At 38.4% G+C, this 14887-nt stretch overlaps 1 protein-coding gene across 3 annotated transcripts; it reads left to right on the forward strand.

Annotated features, from left to right (window-relative positions):
* The first annotated feature begins 9801 nt into the window (after positions 1-9801).
* On the forward strand, positions 9802-13979 carry LOC145115058 (leucine-rich repeat receptor protein kinase HPCA1-like). Of its 3 annotated transcripts, XM_079051217.1 has the most exons (17): positions 9802-10217; positions 10423-10503; positions 10596-10664; positions 10747-10920; positions 11145-11219; positions 11301-11489; positions 11583-11657; positions 11779-11850; positions 11940-12011; positions 12090-12158; positions 12232-12357; positions 12432-12500; positions 12601-12732; positions 12823-13010; positions 13144-13276; positions 13344-13450; positions 13717-13979. In XM_079051217.1, the coding sequence occupies exons 6-11, from the start codon at positions 11347-11349 to the stop codon at positions 12308-12310; spliced, it is 510 nt and encodes a 169-aa protein (XP_078907343.1). In that variant the 5' UTR covers positions 9802-10217; positions 10423-10503; positions 10596-10664; positions 10747-10920; positions 11145-11219; positions 11301-11346; the 3' UTR covers positions 12311-12357; positions 12432-12500; positions 12601-12732; positions 12823-13010; positions 13144-13276; positions 13344-13450; positions 13717-13979. The 3 variants fall into 3 exon arrangements, with proteins under 3 accessions (XP_078907343.1, XP_078907341.1, XP_078907342.1); XM_079051215.1 differs by having other exon boundaries at positions 9802-10503; XM_079051216.1 differs by having other exon boundaries at positions 9802-10503; positions 10596-10920.
* Positions 13980-14887: the final 908 nt, after the last annotated feature.

The following is a 14887-nucleotide window of genomic DNA, read 5'->3' on the forward strand; positions in this document are numbered from 1 at the left end:
GTATTTAGAAGAACTATACCCCGATTGATACTAATATACTATCATATAGACATAATAGTAATGTATATACAATATTTAGCATGCGTTTTCCCCCGAAATATTAGAAAGTGGGGCCGTGAAACTCACCCTAGTAGCATGATTTTATGTAATCTAAGCAGAAACGGTCAGCGGTACGAGGTCGTCGGGGCTCGGGATGCAAGAGGGCTTCAACAAATGAGAGAGGAGAAAGGGAAATGGTGCAAGGAAGTGTCAAGGTCGGACCTGTTATTTATAGGAAGATTTTTGGCCTCTCACGTCGTGAGCCATATAGTCTCACGTCGTGAGCCATAGCTGGTCACCCCAGAGACTTGCCTTTTGCGTCCCTAGCTTTGGAAGGTGGCCATGTGACTCCTCATGTCGTGAGATATCCTTGCTCACGTCGTGAGTTTGGATCTTATCCCCTCGTAGCCTTGTCACACACCTTCTAGATTCCGAGATGTGGCAAAATGAATCCTCACGTCGTGAGTTTCTGTGCTCACGTCGTGAGCTTAGTCAGATTAGGGTTTCTGACAGCTGAATCTTCGGAAGGTCGTAACTTTCACATACGAACTCCGTTTTTGACGTTCTTTATATGCACGCGTAGGTATTTACGGGTACTACAAATCTCTTTTAGAATCCAATAGCTATTTCTAAGTCTATTTTAAATTCCTCTTATTATAGAGATTTATAATGTTCAGTTTATCATAACTTCTTCATGCGAAGTCAGATTCAGACGTTCTCTATATTTTTGGAATCGCATTGACGTATACTTTGAGTTGCATCATAAAGAAAGTTCATATTTGTATTAGAATTTATCATGAACTACATAGCACTTTATCACATTACTAGTTTAAAAAAATCACATTACATGATTGACATAATCACATGTGATTGTCTGTTGACCTATTTTGACTAGTGTTACATTCTCCCCCCGTTAGAATAATTTCGTCCCGGAATTTATCTTATGGATGGGGTTTTGTCAAACAGTTGTGGGTATTTTTCTTTCATCTGATCTTCACGTTCCCAAGTAAATTCAGGTCCTCGTAAAGAGTTCCATCGAACTTTCACTATGGGAATACGACTCTGCTTTAATCGTTTGACTTCTCGATCCATGATCTCAACAGGTTCTTCTACAAAGTTGAGTTTCGTATTGACTTGTATCTCTTCGAGAGGTATAACAAGAGTGTCATCGGATAGACATCTTTTGAGATTTGATACGTGAAAAACATCGTGCACATTACTTAGTTCTTGAGGCAACTTGAGTTGGTATGCGACAGAACCAATTCTTGCTAGAATTTCAAAAGGTCCTATATACCGTGGGTTTAGTTTGCCTCGTTTCCAGAATCGCATTACGCCTTTCCAAGGAAAGACCTTCAACATTACTTTATCTCCAACTTGGAATTCTAAAGGCTTACGTCTTACGTCGGCACAGCTCTTTTGACGATCACGTGCAGCCTTTAATCGATCCTTAATTTGTACGCTCTATTCAGTTGTCTCGTGGATTATTTTTGGTCTAGTACGTAAGGTATCGCATGTACGTTCTCTGGTCATCTGCGTATCTCCAACTTCTGCCCAACATATTGGGGAACGACATTTTCGTCCATAAAGAGCCTCAAACGGTGTAGCCTTGATGCTGGTGTGATGACTATTGTTGTAGGAAAACTCAATTAACTGTAAATGAGTATCCCACACATTTCCAAAGTCTATTATACAGGCTCGGAGCATATCTTCTAAAGTCTAAATCGTTCTCTCACTCTGACCATCAGTCTGTGGATGGTAAGTTGTACTCATATATAGACGTGTTCCTAAGGATTTTTGTAGAGATCGCCAAAATCGTGAAGTGAATCTACTATCTCGGTCACAAATAATAGAATTTGGAACTCCATGCAATCTGACAATTTCCTTAAGATAAACTCTAGTCAGCTTCTCCATCTTGTCGTTCTCCTTAATTGGTAAGAAATGGGCGGACTTAGTCAATCTATCGACTATTACCCAAATACTTTTGAACCCACTAGGAGTTTTAGGTAACTTAGTGATGAAGTCTATTGATATCTACTCCCATTTCCATTCAGGTATTTCTGGTTGTTGAAGTAAACCTGAAGGATTTTGATGTTCTGCCTTTACTTTAGAACAAGTCAAGCATTTGCTCACATAAGTAGCAATTTCTGCCTTCCTGTTTGGCCACTAATAATGTACTTTTAAATCTAAGAACATTTTGTCCGAGCCTGGATGCACGGAATATCTGTACTTGTGGGCTTCTTCTAAGACCAAGTCCCTGACTCCACCGAACTTATGCGTCCAAATTCGGTTCATAAAGTGTCGCATTCCGTCATCTTTTTGTATAAGTTGCTTTTCCATTCCACGCAAAGCTTCATTCTTGATGTTTTCTTCTTTTGTGCGGTAAAGTTAGAATGGATAGTTATAGTTAATGCTCGTACCCGACGGGGTTTAATATATTCTTTCCGGCTCAAGGCATCGGCTACCACGTTTGCCTTTCCGGGATGATAACGAATCTCACATTCGTAATCATTTAACAATTCGACCCATCTTCGTTGTCTCATATTAAGATCTTTTTGGTTGAAGATGTGCTGGAGACTCTTGTGGTTGGTAAAAATTGTACACTTAGTACCGTATAAGTAATGTCTCCAGATTTTTAGTGCAAAAACTACAGCTCCCAATTCAAGATCATGGGTAGAGTAATTATTCTCATGCACCTTAAGTTGTCGTGATGCATAGGCGATAACTTTTCCTCTTTGCATCAACACACATCCCAATCCTTGATTTGATGCGTCGCAGTATACGATGAAATCTTCTGTCCCATCTGGAAGGGATAGGATTGGTACACTACACAACATTTGCTTCGGTTTTTGAAAAGCAGCTTCTTGTTTGTCTTCCCAGTTGAACTTCGTATCCTTCTGGGTTAGTGTTGTAAGCGGCTTGGCTATTTTGGAGAAATTCTCTATGAATCTGTGGTAATAGCCAGCAAGTCCTAGCAATTGACGCACTTCTGTTGGCGTATTTGTTGCTTCCCAATTCCTAATTGCTTCAACTTTGGATGGATCAACATGAATTCCTTCGTTGCTAACTACGTGACGTAAAAATTATACTTCTCTAATCCAAAACTCACATTTGGAGAATTTGGCATACAACTTTTCTTTTCTCAGTAGCTCCAAGATTATTTGTAAGTGTTGACCATGTTCTTCCTTGGTTAGTGAATATATCAATATATCATCGATAAATACGATCACGAATTTATCCAAGTATGGTTTGCAAACACGATTCATGAGATCCATAAACACTGCTGGGGCATTGGTTAATCGAAAAGACATAACTAAGAATCATAATGACCATAACGAGTTCTAAACGCTATTTTTGGAATATCATCTTATTGTACTCTGATTTGATGGTATCCTGATCTCAGATCTATCTTTGAGTAGTAGTTGGATCCTTACAGTTGATTAAATAGATCATCAATTCTTGGAAGCGGGTAACAATTCTTGATTGTTAGCTTATTCAGCTCCCGATAATCAATACACATTTGAAAGGATCCGTCTTTCTTCTTGACAAACAAGATTGGTACTCCCCAAGGTGAAAAACTTGGTCGGATAAAGCCTTTGTCAAGAAGTTCTTGTAGTTGGCTAGATAATTCTTGCATTTCGGATGGAGCCAACCGATAAGGAGATTTCGCTACTGGTGCTGCTCCTGGAATTAAGTCGATTCGAAACTCGACTTGTCGGATGGGAGGTATTCTAGGTAGATCTTCAGGAAACACGTCAGGGAAATCACATACTTGAGGTATGTCCTTGATTTATTTTGTCTTTCTCTTCTTATCTACAATATAGGCTAAGAATGTGCTACATTTCTTATGTAAATATTTCTGGGTCTTGGTACAAGAGATGACTTTGAGGTTCTTCCCAGATTTATCACCATAGATAATCAGGGCTTCACCGTTTGGTAAGGGTAGTCGTATAGATTTTTCATAACATAAAATTTCGGCGTGGTGTGAAGATAACCAATCCATGCCAATTATGACATCAAAACTACCGATAGGCATTGGCATGAGGTTGACGTGAAAAAGGTAGTTATTGAGAGTTAACAGACAGTTTTCTAGGATTTCATGTGTTTTCTCGGTTTGACCGTTAGCGATTTCTACTTCATAGATTTCTTTTAATTTGCTAGACTCATGACTTAACAATTTTCTAAACGTCGGAGTTATAAAACTTCTATCTGCTCCAGAGTCGAAGAGTATGGTAGCATATAAATTATCTATGAGAAACGTACCAGATACGACCGAAGGGTCTTGGATAGCTTCTCTGCTTCCGATCACGAATGCCCTGCCACGCCCTATGCCTCCTTGATTCCTCAACTTTGGACATTCTCTCTTGATGTGTCCAACCTCGCCACACTCAAAACACTTTCTTCCTTCACCATGGCCTGCTCCAGTATTTGTTCCCTGATTCACTGTTGCAGGTGTTGTGCTCCTGCAGTGACTAGCAGTATGCCCCTTTTCTTGCACTTCTTGCAGACAAAACAGTCTCCTGGATGATGACGGTTGCACTGATTGCACCATGCAGACTTTGGTTGAGTGGTTACTACCGTCGTGGTTGCATAACTGGTTGCCACTTCTTGTCTTTTCTCATATGATTGTTTGGGATTCTTCCCATTAAACTTGCGCTTGTTTGTTCCAGATTTGGGAGACTCAGCCTTTGAGACCACTATTGTTCCTTGGATCTCTGTGAGGGTTAGCTGATGAGCTATTCTCTTGGTGCTGTCATAGGTTGTAGGCTTTGATGTGATCACCATGCCTTTGATTTGCGATGCTAAACCCCAGATATATCGCTTAATTTTCTTATATTCAGGGGTTACAAGTGCTGGACACATTACGGCAAGATCATTAAATCTAGCGGTATAAGCTTTTATCTCTGAACACTTCATGGTTAGGGTCCACAGTTCTTATTCCAGCTTATGTATCTCCTCCCTAGGACAATACTCCTCTAATAGCATCATTTTTAGCTCCTCCCATTTCATGGAATTTGCAGTATCAAGTCCCATTGTATTCACATGGCTGTTCCACCATGTGAGTGTTGCATCAGCGAAAGTACATGCTGCAAATCGTACTTTACAATTGTCTGGACAGAAGCTTATTTGAAAGACGGACTCTGTCTTTTCTATCCATCTAGTCAAATTAACAACCCCTTCATTTCCATGAAAGCTCTTTGGCCTGCAATTCATAAAGTCTTTATAGGTACACGTTCTAGCGGTCCCTACGTTGCCTTCATTTCTAACTCCACCTCTAGTGACATTAGATAGAGCCGCATCAATTCTTTGAGCTATAATCTCTTCAAGTTCTGCTTTACTTATTGGGGGGTTTGGTTCTGGTGGTTTTTGTTTTGGTGTTGATCATTGGTTAAGGTTTAGCCGAGCACTACTCCTTCTAGGCATTTTGTTTTAGTTCCTAATATAAATAATAAGAATTTTATAAGTTTCATGAAGAATTAGTCATTTACTACACGAGTACTAAATACTTCAATTATTCTTCAAAGTGTAAAACATAATGGATAACACAATGATTACTGTAATATATGCTTCATATTATTACCAGCGGTTACATCAGTTTATTTAGGCTTGTAAGAGAAAAGTTTTTATAAATATTGCAAAATTTGCAAGGTTTTCTACATCCTTGCTATAACTTTACTCTTCTCGCCTTAACTAGTCTGATTTCTCTATTTACACAACCACTAGTTTTAGCTTATCTACCAGTAACCTAGGTGATGACCTAGCACGTCAGTGACATTAACCACTTGCTCCTCCAGTGCTTGAGTTCTCTGCTCAAGACTTCCTGTGCGTTCTTTATTTCTTGAGATTTGATTGTAGAGCTCTAACTCTGCAATACTTGCATCATGACTAATCATGTCATTATAAGCGAAATTTATACAATGATGGACATCCATCACCGATTCCTGATCTCGGGTCCTTTGTCCTTCTAGCCTTCGTACTCTTCCGAAGAGATGAGTAGCCCTTCCTTCGACAAGTTCCATCTTATCTTCAATTTTCACACTTTTCTCAAACAATTGAGATAAAGTGTTAACTTCGGAAGAATGTGGGGGATGTGGTCGAGATGATTGACCAGTCTCATACATCTTAGAAGCTCTTTCTTCTGCCACCCACCTATCAACGGTTTGTGCGACCCGTGGAGGTTCATCTTGAACTCTATGACTTCTTGAAGATGTCGCCTTTTGATTCTTCTTAATCTTTTGCCATATCGGTATGGATTTACGAGCCGTGCGTTTCATCTTCGCTCCTCCTGGAACTTGACGGTAAAGAGTGTTCATTGGTGGTAAAGATGATGCCACCGATTCTGTCTCCTCCATTGGTTCGCTCTCTTCCCATTCGTTGGAAGGTAAAGGTGCTCCATCGTCAGAAGGTATTGGATGAAAGGTGGTTGGATTTATAGGGTAGTAAGGATCGCCTACCATCATGGGGAATGAAACTTCCTCTTCTTCATCCCTATCTTCGATGATTATCCATTCTCGTGAATGTGCCATGTCGAATTCCTATACATTTTGGATCACCAAGAGTTTAGTCTATCAAATATTATTCCCAAATTAAATAGTTCATATGATATGATCATAATAAAATGTACTTGCGCACCTACACCTAATTATCATAGGATATACGCACATATAAACTTTAGTTGGAATATTTAGCATAACAAAATATTGTATTTAGAAGAACTATACCCCGGTTGATACTAATATACTATAATATAGACATAATAGTAATGTATATACAATATTTAGCATGCGTTTTCCCCCGAAATATTAAAAAGTGGGGCCTTGAAACTCACCCTAGTAGCATGATTTTATGTAATCTAAGCAGAAACGGTCAGCGGTACGAGGTCGTCGGGGCTCGGGATGCAAGAGGGCTTCAGCAAATGAGAGAGGATAAAGGGAAATGGTGTAAGGAAGTGTCAAGGTCGGTCCTGCTATTTATAGGAATATTTTTGTCCTCTCACGTCGTGAGCCATATAGTCTCACATTGTGAGTCATGGCTGGTCACCCCGTAGACTTGCCATTTGCGTCCCTAGCTTCGGAAGGTAGCCATGTGACTCCTCACGTCGTGAGATATCCTTGCTCACGTCATGAGTTTGGATCTTATCCCCTCGTAGCCTCGTCACACACCTTCTAGATTCCGAGATGTGGCAAAATTACTCCTCACGTCGTGAGTTTCTGTGCTCATGTCGTGAGCTCAGTCAGATTAGGGTTTCTGACAGCTGAATCTTCGGAAGGTCGTAACTCTCACATACGAACTCAGTTTTTGACGTTCTTTATATGCATGCGTAGGTATTTAAGAGTACTACAACTCTCTTTTAGACTCTAATAGCTAATTATAAGTCTATTTTAAGTTCCTCTTATTGTAGAGATTTATAGTGTTCGGTTTATCATAACTTCTTCATGCGAAGTCAGATTCAGACGTTCTCTATATTTTTGGAATTGTATTGACGTATACTTTGAGTTGCATCATAAAGAAAGTTCATATTTGTATTAGAATTTATTATGAACTACATAGCACTTTTATCACATTACTAGTTTAACAAAATCACATTACATGATTGACATAATCACATGTGATTGTCTGTTGACCTATTTTGACTAGTGTTACATCTGCTCCTGCCCAGAACGGAGCAAAGTGAGATTTGATGCCTGCACATTCTCTGATCGGGCCCTCACATGGTGCAAAATCCATATCAAGTCACTTTCACTCATTGTGGCTAACTCAATGGGCTAGGAGAACTTAAAAGAACTGATGATGAGGGAGTACTGCCCGAAGGGCGAAGTATAGAAATTGGAACAGGAACTTTGGAGCCTTGCCATGACAGGCTCTGACATAGTAGCCTACACTAATACATTTAGTGACCTGGTTATTCTGTGTCCAGGGATGGTTCCCACAGAGAGCAAGAAAATAGAGAGGTATATCTGGGGACTGCCTCCTCCACTTCAGGGGAATGTTTTGTTTTCAAACCCTATTACATTCGATAGCGCCAAACGCTTTGCTCAAAGACTCATTGACCACGGAGCCCACCAACGTGTAGCGACCCATGTCCCCGAACAAGCCAAGGCGAACGACAACAAAAGAAAGTTTTGGTACATAAAGAAGAACCAAACGGCACAGAACCCCACCAAGAAACAGGATATAGTGGTTAATCATGCTGCAACAACCCTGCTACCCCTGCCCCAGCAAAGCAATATGCTGGAAACATGCCAAAGTGCAGCAAGTGCAATTTCCATCATCACGGACCCTGTCGGGAGATGAAATGTGATAACTGCAATAGGAAGGGGCACACAGCCCATTTCTGTAAGGCAACGACAAAACCAATCACCCAGGTTCCTGATATTGGAGTAAGGCAGGCCTGCTCCGTGTGCGGCGAAAATGGGTTCTTCAAGAGGAACTGCCCAAAGGCAAGGAATACTGGTGGAGTGGGGAGAGTATTGGCAATAGGCCATGAAGAAGCAGTGGCAGATCCTACGGTGGTCACGGGTACGTGTCTCCTCGATAACTCTTATGCATGCATACTCTTTGATAGTGGAGCGGAGAGGAGTTTCGTGAGCCACAAATTTAAACACTTACTCAAACAACAACCACAAACACTAAAGGAAACATTTATTGTAAAAATGGCTAACGGAAGGACTGAGAGCACTAACGATATATATATATATATATATATATATATATATATATATATATATATATATATATATATATATATATATATATAGGATGCACCCTCACTCTAAATAGCTATTCTTTCCAAATCAACCTTATGCCGGTCTCAATAAAAAGTTTCGACGTTATCATCGGCATGGATTGGTTGAGTCCCCATCATGATGACATCCTATGTTATGAGAAATTTGTTCGTCTTAGTCTACCGAGTAGTGAAACCGTAGTTGTTTATGGCGACAAACCAGGAACGCCTTCGAATCATCTCGTGCATCCAAGCCTAGAAGTGCTTACGAAAGGAATACCATGCGTTCTTAGCTCATGTGGTAGACATGAATCGGGAAGTGAAAGACATAAAGAGCTTTCCTGAAGTCCGTGATTTTCCCGACATCTTTCCCGAAGATCTCCCTGGAGTACCACCAGAATGCCAAGTCCAGTTTAGAATCGACTTAATTCCTGGAGCTACCCACGTAGCCAAATCACCTTACCGTCTAGCACCAGCAGAGATGTAGGAACTATCTAGTCAACTAAACGACCTGCTCAGCAAGGGATTCATCAGACCGAGCTTCTCACCCTGGGGAGCACCGATTTTTTTCATGAAGAAAAAGGATGGATCGTTCCGTATGTGCATCGATTACTGTGAGCTAAACAAACTGGCCATTAAGAATCGATACCCTCTACCGCGTACAGACGACTTGTTCAACCAACTTCAAGGAGCAAGCTACTTTTCAAAGAATGATTTAAGATCCGGCACTACAAGAAAAAGACCCTTTTACGATGCGCAAACCACGACACTCATTGATTTATGTTACGCAAAAGAGAGTGACATTAAAAAAGTGTCGTCTCTTCAAAAAATTTAAGGACTTATGTCACGCATTATTGTGTGCCCTTAGATTAGTGTCTCATGTAAAAAAAATAAAAACACGGAGGGCACTTTATCTAAAATGTGCGTCCTCTGTGAATGTTGCTTTATGTTTTACTAAAAACGCGCGTTCTTGAAAGGAGGAATATGTTTTACTAAAAACGCGCGTTCTTGAAAGGAGGAAATGAAATCCATTCAAAATTCTTAAATTTTTTAATACCCCTCTTCAAGATCCCTTTCATTCTCTTCTTCCTTCTCTCTACAAACCCTAATCACGATATAAACCTCCAACAACTCATAACCCTATTCAACATATGCAACCTATGCCTGATAACGAATGAAGATCTCACATCGCCTCCCCTTACCGGGAACATCAGGTCCGACGACTTTAGAACTTTCCCGAGCTCCTCTCAACCCTATGCCACTTTTCGTTCTTCTCCTCATGTTCCCTGCTCCTCTCTCCGCTTATCTGCAATAACCTTCCTTCTTCAACCTCCATCTTCACCTCCTCTTTCTTCAACCCAGGCAAGGCCTCCTTGAAAACGTGCGCCTCTGACGTCTCCTTCCAGTCGATTCTGGTGTTGGCGATTGCTGCTGTTTCGGGTGATGGTTCGGGAAGGTTGTTGAGAGCACTGGAAAGGCCCTGGAAAGGGTCCCAGATGTCGAGGGAGAAGGGATCGAATACATTGCTCATCCTCTTGCTAAATCCCTTTTTCTTCCCGACTTAATTTTTCTCCATTTAATTTATGATCGAAGGAACAAACTTCCGATTCTTGTTAAATCCCTTTTTCTTCATTTCTTAAATAAAATTTGGTTTGGTTCAGGGGATTGGCTATTCAGTTGCTTCATGGCAGCCCTCGTCGAGCTCAAGAGCAATTTCAAATAGTTTTAGAGGAGCAAAGCAGGTTCACTTACAGAATAAGATAGAAATATTTTTGAACACATTTATTGTTCATTTGGGTTTGCTAATTTCCTGTATTTCTTTCTTGCGTTGCAGATTTGCTCTTGATATTGACCTTGATGCTCCAAAAATCAGAGTTCCTATAAGATTAAGTTCCTCATCATAGTATAAGATTAAGTTTTAATTACTCTTTGGGATATTTTCTGTTCCCTCAATGTGATTTGAAGATAAACACCTTTTGTTGCAGGAGGACCAGCCTGATGATAAAGGTCAAGCCTTGTATACCCATTTTAATATTTCTGGAAGGGATATGCAGAATTAGCCGATTAAAGAAAGGAAAGACATTAAAATATCCATGGAGTTATGGAGAGCAATCCTTGACCATCATTCACATAGCTAGTGCGATTTCTAGGGCTCAAAGGTTTGAACTTCTTGATTTCCCTAATCTCTCATCTTCCTCACAGAGTTATGGAGAGCAATCCTTGACATGGCGTTCTTAAGGTTGATTAGGCACATAAAGCCTGATGTGTTTGTTTAGACTATAGTGAATGGATCTTACAGTTCTCTATTTTCTGTGACTCGTTTCCAGGAGTCTAGCTCTTTTTCATTTCTCTTTAATATTCGATATGTTTGATGCTACTTTAGATCATGCAATACCCTCACTTGTGGCAACAACATCTTGATAATTTGGTTCATCTTTTCAGTGTGGGAAGGCTAAAGGTTTCATTTTTTTATAACTTTCTCAACATCTTTCTTGAAAAAGTCCAATTTTTAATAGATTCTTTTTTGTTAAATTATCAGGTTGCAATAGACCCTAAAAGCTTTGTGGGCGTACAATTTGTTGCTGATGCAGTTGAATATCCCACCATCCATTGGTAATTTATCCAATCTTTCATGGTTGGATCTAAGTGATAACAAGCTTCAGGGACCCATTCCTGTGTCTAATGAAACAGCCCCTAGTCTTGACAGGTTAAAGAATGCAAAACACTTGTAAGTTTTGTATCTTATGTACATTGTCAGTTATTAAGCTTTTAGAGTGATTTTTCTCACCCGTGTTATCTTAATCTTATGACAATTATGCAGCCATTTAGCAGATAATCATTTATCTGGTGACATTCGATCTGAACTGTTCAGATCAGATATGACTCTAATACATGTGTAAGTATCAGATTACCTGACGAAAGATCTCAAGTGTAATTGGTTAACAAATATATATATATATATATATATATATATATATATATATATATATATATATATATACACACCTTTCAAACAGGATATTCAACAACAATCAATTATCTGGAAATATTCCTTCCTCGATAGGACTAGTGAGTACTCTTCAGGCATTGTAAGTATCATTAATTAATAATCCTTGAACATTATAGCTAGATCTAAAAATATTCAATTTATTTACTCTTTCCCTCCTTTATTTCACAGACGCCTGGACTCAAATTCCTTGGATGGGATAGTGCCTCAAAACATCACGAATCTCAAAAGTTTTAGTAAGCTGTAAGTGATAATAGAAGTCGATCAATGTTTTTTTTTTATAATAGTTTTATTTGGTGGTTGAGATTTATTCATTTTTAGATACTTGTCGAACAACAAACTGAGTGGACATGTTCCAAATCTCACAGGAATGGTCTCCCTGTTTTATGTGTAAGTTAATTTAAAGTTTAAACTTCATAAATCATCATCTTCTAGTTTCTAACATGACATATGCCATTCTCAGGGACATGAGCAATAATAGTTTTGATGCATCATATATTCCAACATGGTTCACAGAACTTCCATCTTTAACAACATTGTAATCTTTCTTTCACTCATTTCATGTCTTTCACCAGAAAGACTAGTCCAGGTAGTTCCTCAATCTGTGTGTTTGTAAAATATTGAGGAATTTATTATTAAGCATCCTTAATCTTCTACTAACAGATTGGTGGAGAAGACTCAACTTCAAGGAGAAATCCCATCAACGCTCTTCTAACCTCAGTTGGAGAAATTGTGAGTATCAACAGAATGCTTTCTACTCAATTTAATATGCATATGCAATTGTAATCATTTCAAACAATATAACATCAACTTATTTTATATATATTCACAGGGTGCTAAGCAACAATGGTCTTAACGAAATACTAGATGTGGGAAACACCTATAGCAGTGATTTGAATGTTGATTTGACAAACAATTCAATTGCTGACTTCACCCAAAAATCTGTATATAATATGAGCATAAAGTGAGCTCACATCCTTTTTATCCTTCTTCTATTCACTTACCATCCATTTTATCCTTCTTCTTATGGAAATACTTTTCTACTACTTTCCAGTCTTGCAAGTAATCCAATTTGTGAAGGAGGAGGAACAGGAAGATATTGTGCAACTAGAAAGACCAATATAGCAAGTCGTTTACCATCAAATAGTTGTATTAATCCTATAGGACATGGGACATGGGATGCAAGCTACTCCCTGTTTCAACCATGCATTTATGGCCCTAAGAAAACTAATGTTGTTGTTGGTCAGTAATAAAATCATTATCTTCCTAAAACAGCTTAATTTTAAAATCATTCAACTTTTTGTAGGCAGTAACAACACTTAACAATGACATTACCTGATGCTGACAATTTTTATTATTTATACAAACCGTGCAGGTTCTGATGGACTTTCCTCAATTGACAATGAAATTACCTGATCGGCATGAAGAGTCTGTGATTAAACGTACCACACTTGTGGCCAACACTTGTAACATGCCTGTTGCTGCTCATGAGGCTTCAATTTATACAGGTAAAATGAATTCTTAAAGTAACAGATTTGGTGTTTATGATTCTAATTAATTGAATGTTACTTTCAGGAATTACCATAGCCAAATACTTCAGAGACATGGGGTACAATGTGAGTATGATGGTAGATTCTACCACTCATTGGGCAGAAGCATTGCATAAAATTTCTGGTCGATTGGTAAGTGTCCAGATAATGATATGACAATATTTATGCCAAATAAATTAATAACCGTGTTGGTTATAAGTTTTTGAAACGATCATATTATAAAATCCCCAGAAGAATACTATTATACTTGGAAAAGTCATGGCTTTTTACCAGAAATAATACAGCTAACTGAGCTTTATGATGCTACAGTTGAAAGACATGATGAGATTTACACATAAAGGCTCATGTAAGTTTGTTTCAGGATCATTTGACTTGATTGTTTGTTTGAATATGTGCAGTATTAATAGGTCACCTCTTCAAAATAAGCTCAGGCCTTGAAGTAAATGAAATTCTAGAGGCGAATAACATTAACAAGGTCACCTATTCAAAATAAGCTCAATACGGAAGATTATTCTGAATTCTGGCTTCATCATCCAAAGAGAAGCTACAGTCAAGCTTCTTATAACTTTCAAGATTCTTAGTTTTATAAGATGTCTAATTCAACTATATACATTCAAGTGTTTCCTTTTCATTTTATACAAAAAGAAAAAATTTGCCCTGATTTGACTTTCTCATTAATTATAACTACATAATATATACAATCTAAACTAATTGTTCTTAACCTTGGGAGTCTCTGTATTTATGAAAGTAGGCTTTATTGTAACATAAATCCTATTTATAGCTGGTATCTCTTTACTTGTCTTGTATTTTGACTTATCTTGTGGTTCTTTTTGAGGCATTATCTGACTCATGTGTTCTTTTTTAGTAGCCATGGATGAGAGATTGAGCTCTTATGCCCTTTTTGCATGAGCTGCTGTTGAAGTTACAATCACTTTGTCATGTTACACCTTCTTTCTTCTTTTCCCATTAACTGTTGTGGTCTCTGTATGGATAAAATAAATAATGGAAAAAATCAAAGAAAAAAAACAAGTATGCTTGGCTAACATCTTGGGTATGCAAGATATAACTTAGTTTTATTTTCAGGTATGTCAATGAGACTTGATGTCTGTTTTTGTGAAGTTATGTTAATGTCAATTTCAGCCCTTACATCTCGTATACATCAAGATATATGCAAGATATAACTTAGTTTTATTTTTAGGTATGTTTGGCTAACATCTTGGATATGTATTATGAAGATTTATTCACACTCCCTGATAAAAAGTTGCCATACAATGCAGCTTCCATGACTACTCACATCCTTGGATTTGTTGGTTTATGTGAATCTGATGGTTGCATTATTCAAATTTGCAGGTCTTGTTGATGTGCATAGTGTCAAGTAAAGTATCTCGGATGCTGTGAAGGTAGGCAACGAGTTCTTGTAGTTCGACTATTATTTGTTGATGACTTTCATCTCTTTCACATTTGATGTATTACATTTGTCTACTATTGGAACGTTTATTTGTATGACATTAACTTTTGTGCAATGGATTGTATTTTTTGTATATGGTATTTTATGAGACATTAAATGCA

This window comes from Lactuca virosa, chromosome 5 (assembly GCF_052849685.1).
Source record: "Lactuca virosa cultivar CGN04683 chromosome 5, Lactuca_virosa_CGN04683_v6, whole genome shotgun sequence".
NCBI lineage: Eukaryota > Viridiplantae > Streptophyta > Magnoliopsida > Asterales > Asteraceae > Lactuca > Lactuca virosa.

Excerpts from the sequence above, each read along its gene's own strand:
- LOC145115058 (XM_079051216.1), top strand. The coding sequence starts at position 11,347 with ATGCAGTTGAATATCCCACCATCCATTGGTAATTTATCCAATCTTTCA. Across the intron at positions 11,490-11,582 it reads TTAAAGAATGCAAAACACTT|CCATTTAGCAGATAATCATT; the intron begins GTAAGTTTTGTA and ends ACAATTATGCAG. Across the intron at positions 11,851-11,939 it reads GTGAGTACTCTTCAGGCATT|ACGCCTGGACTCAAATTCCT; the intron begins GTAAGTATCATT and ends TTTATTTCACAG.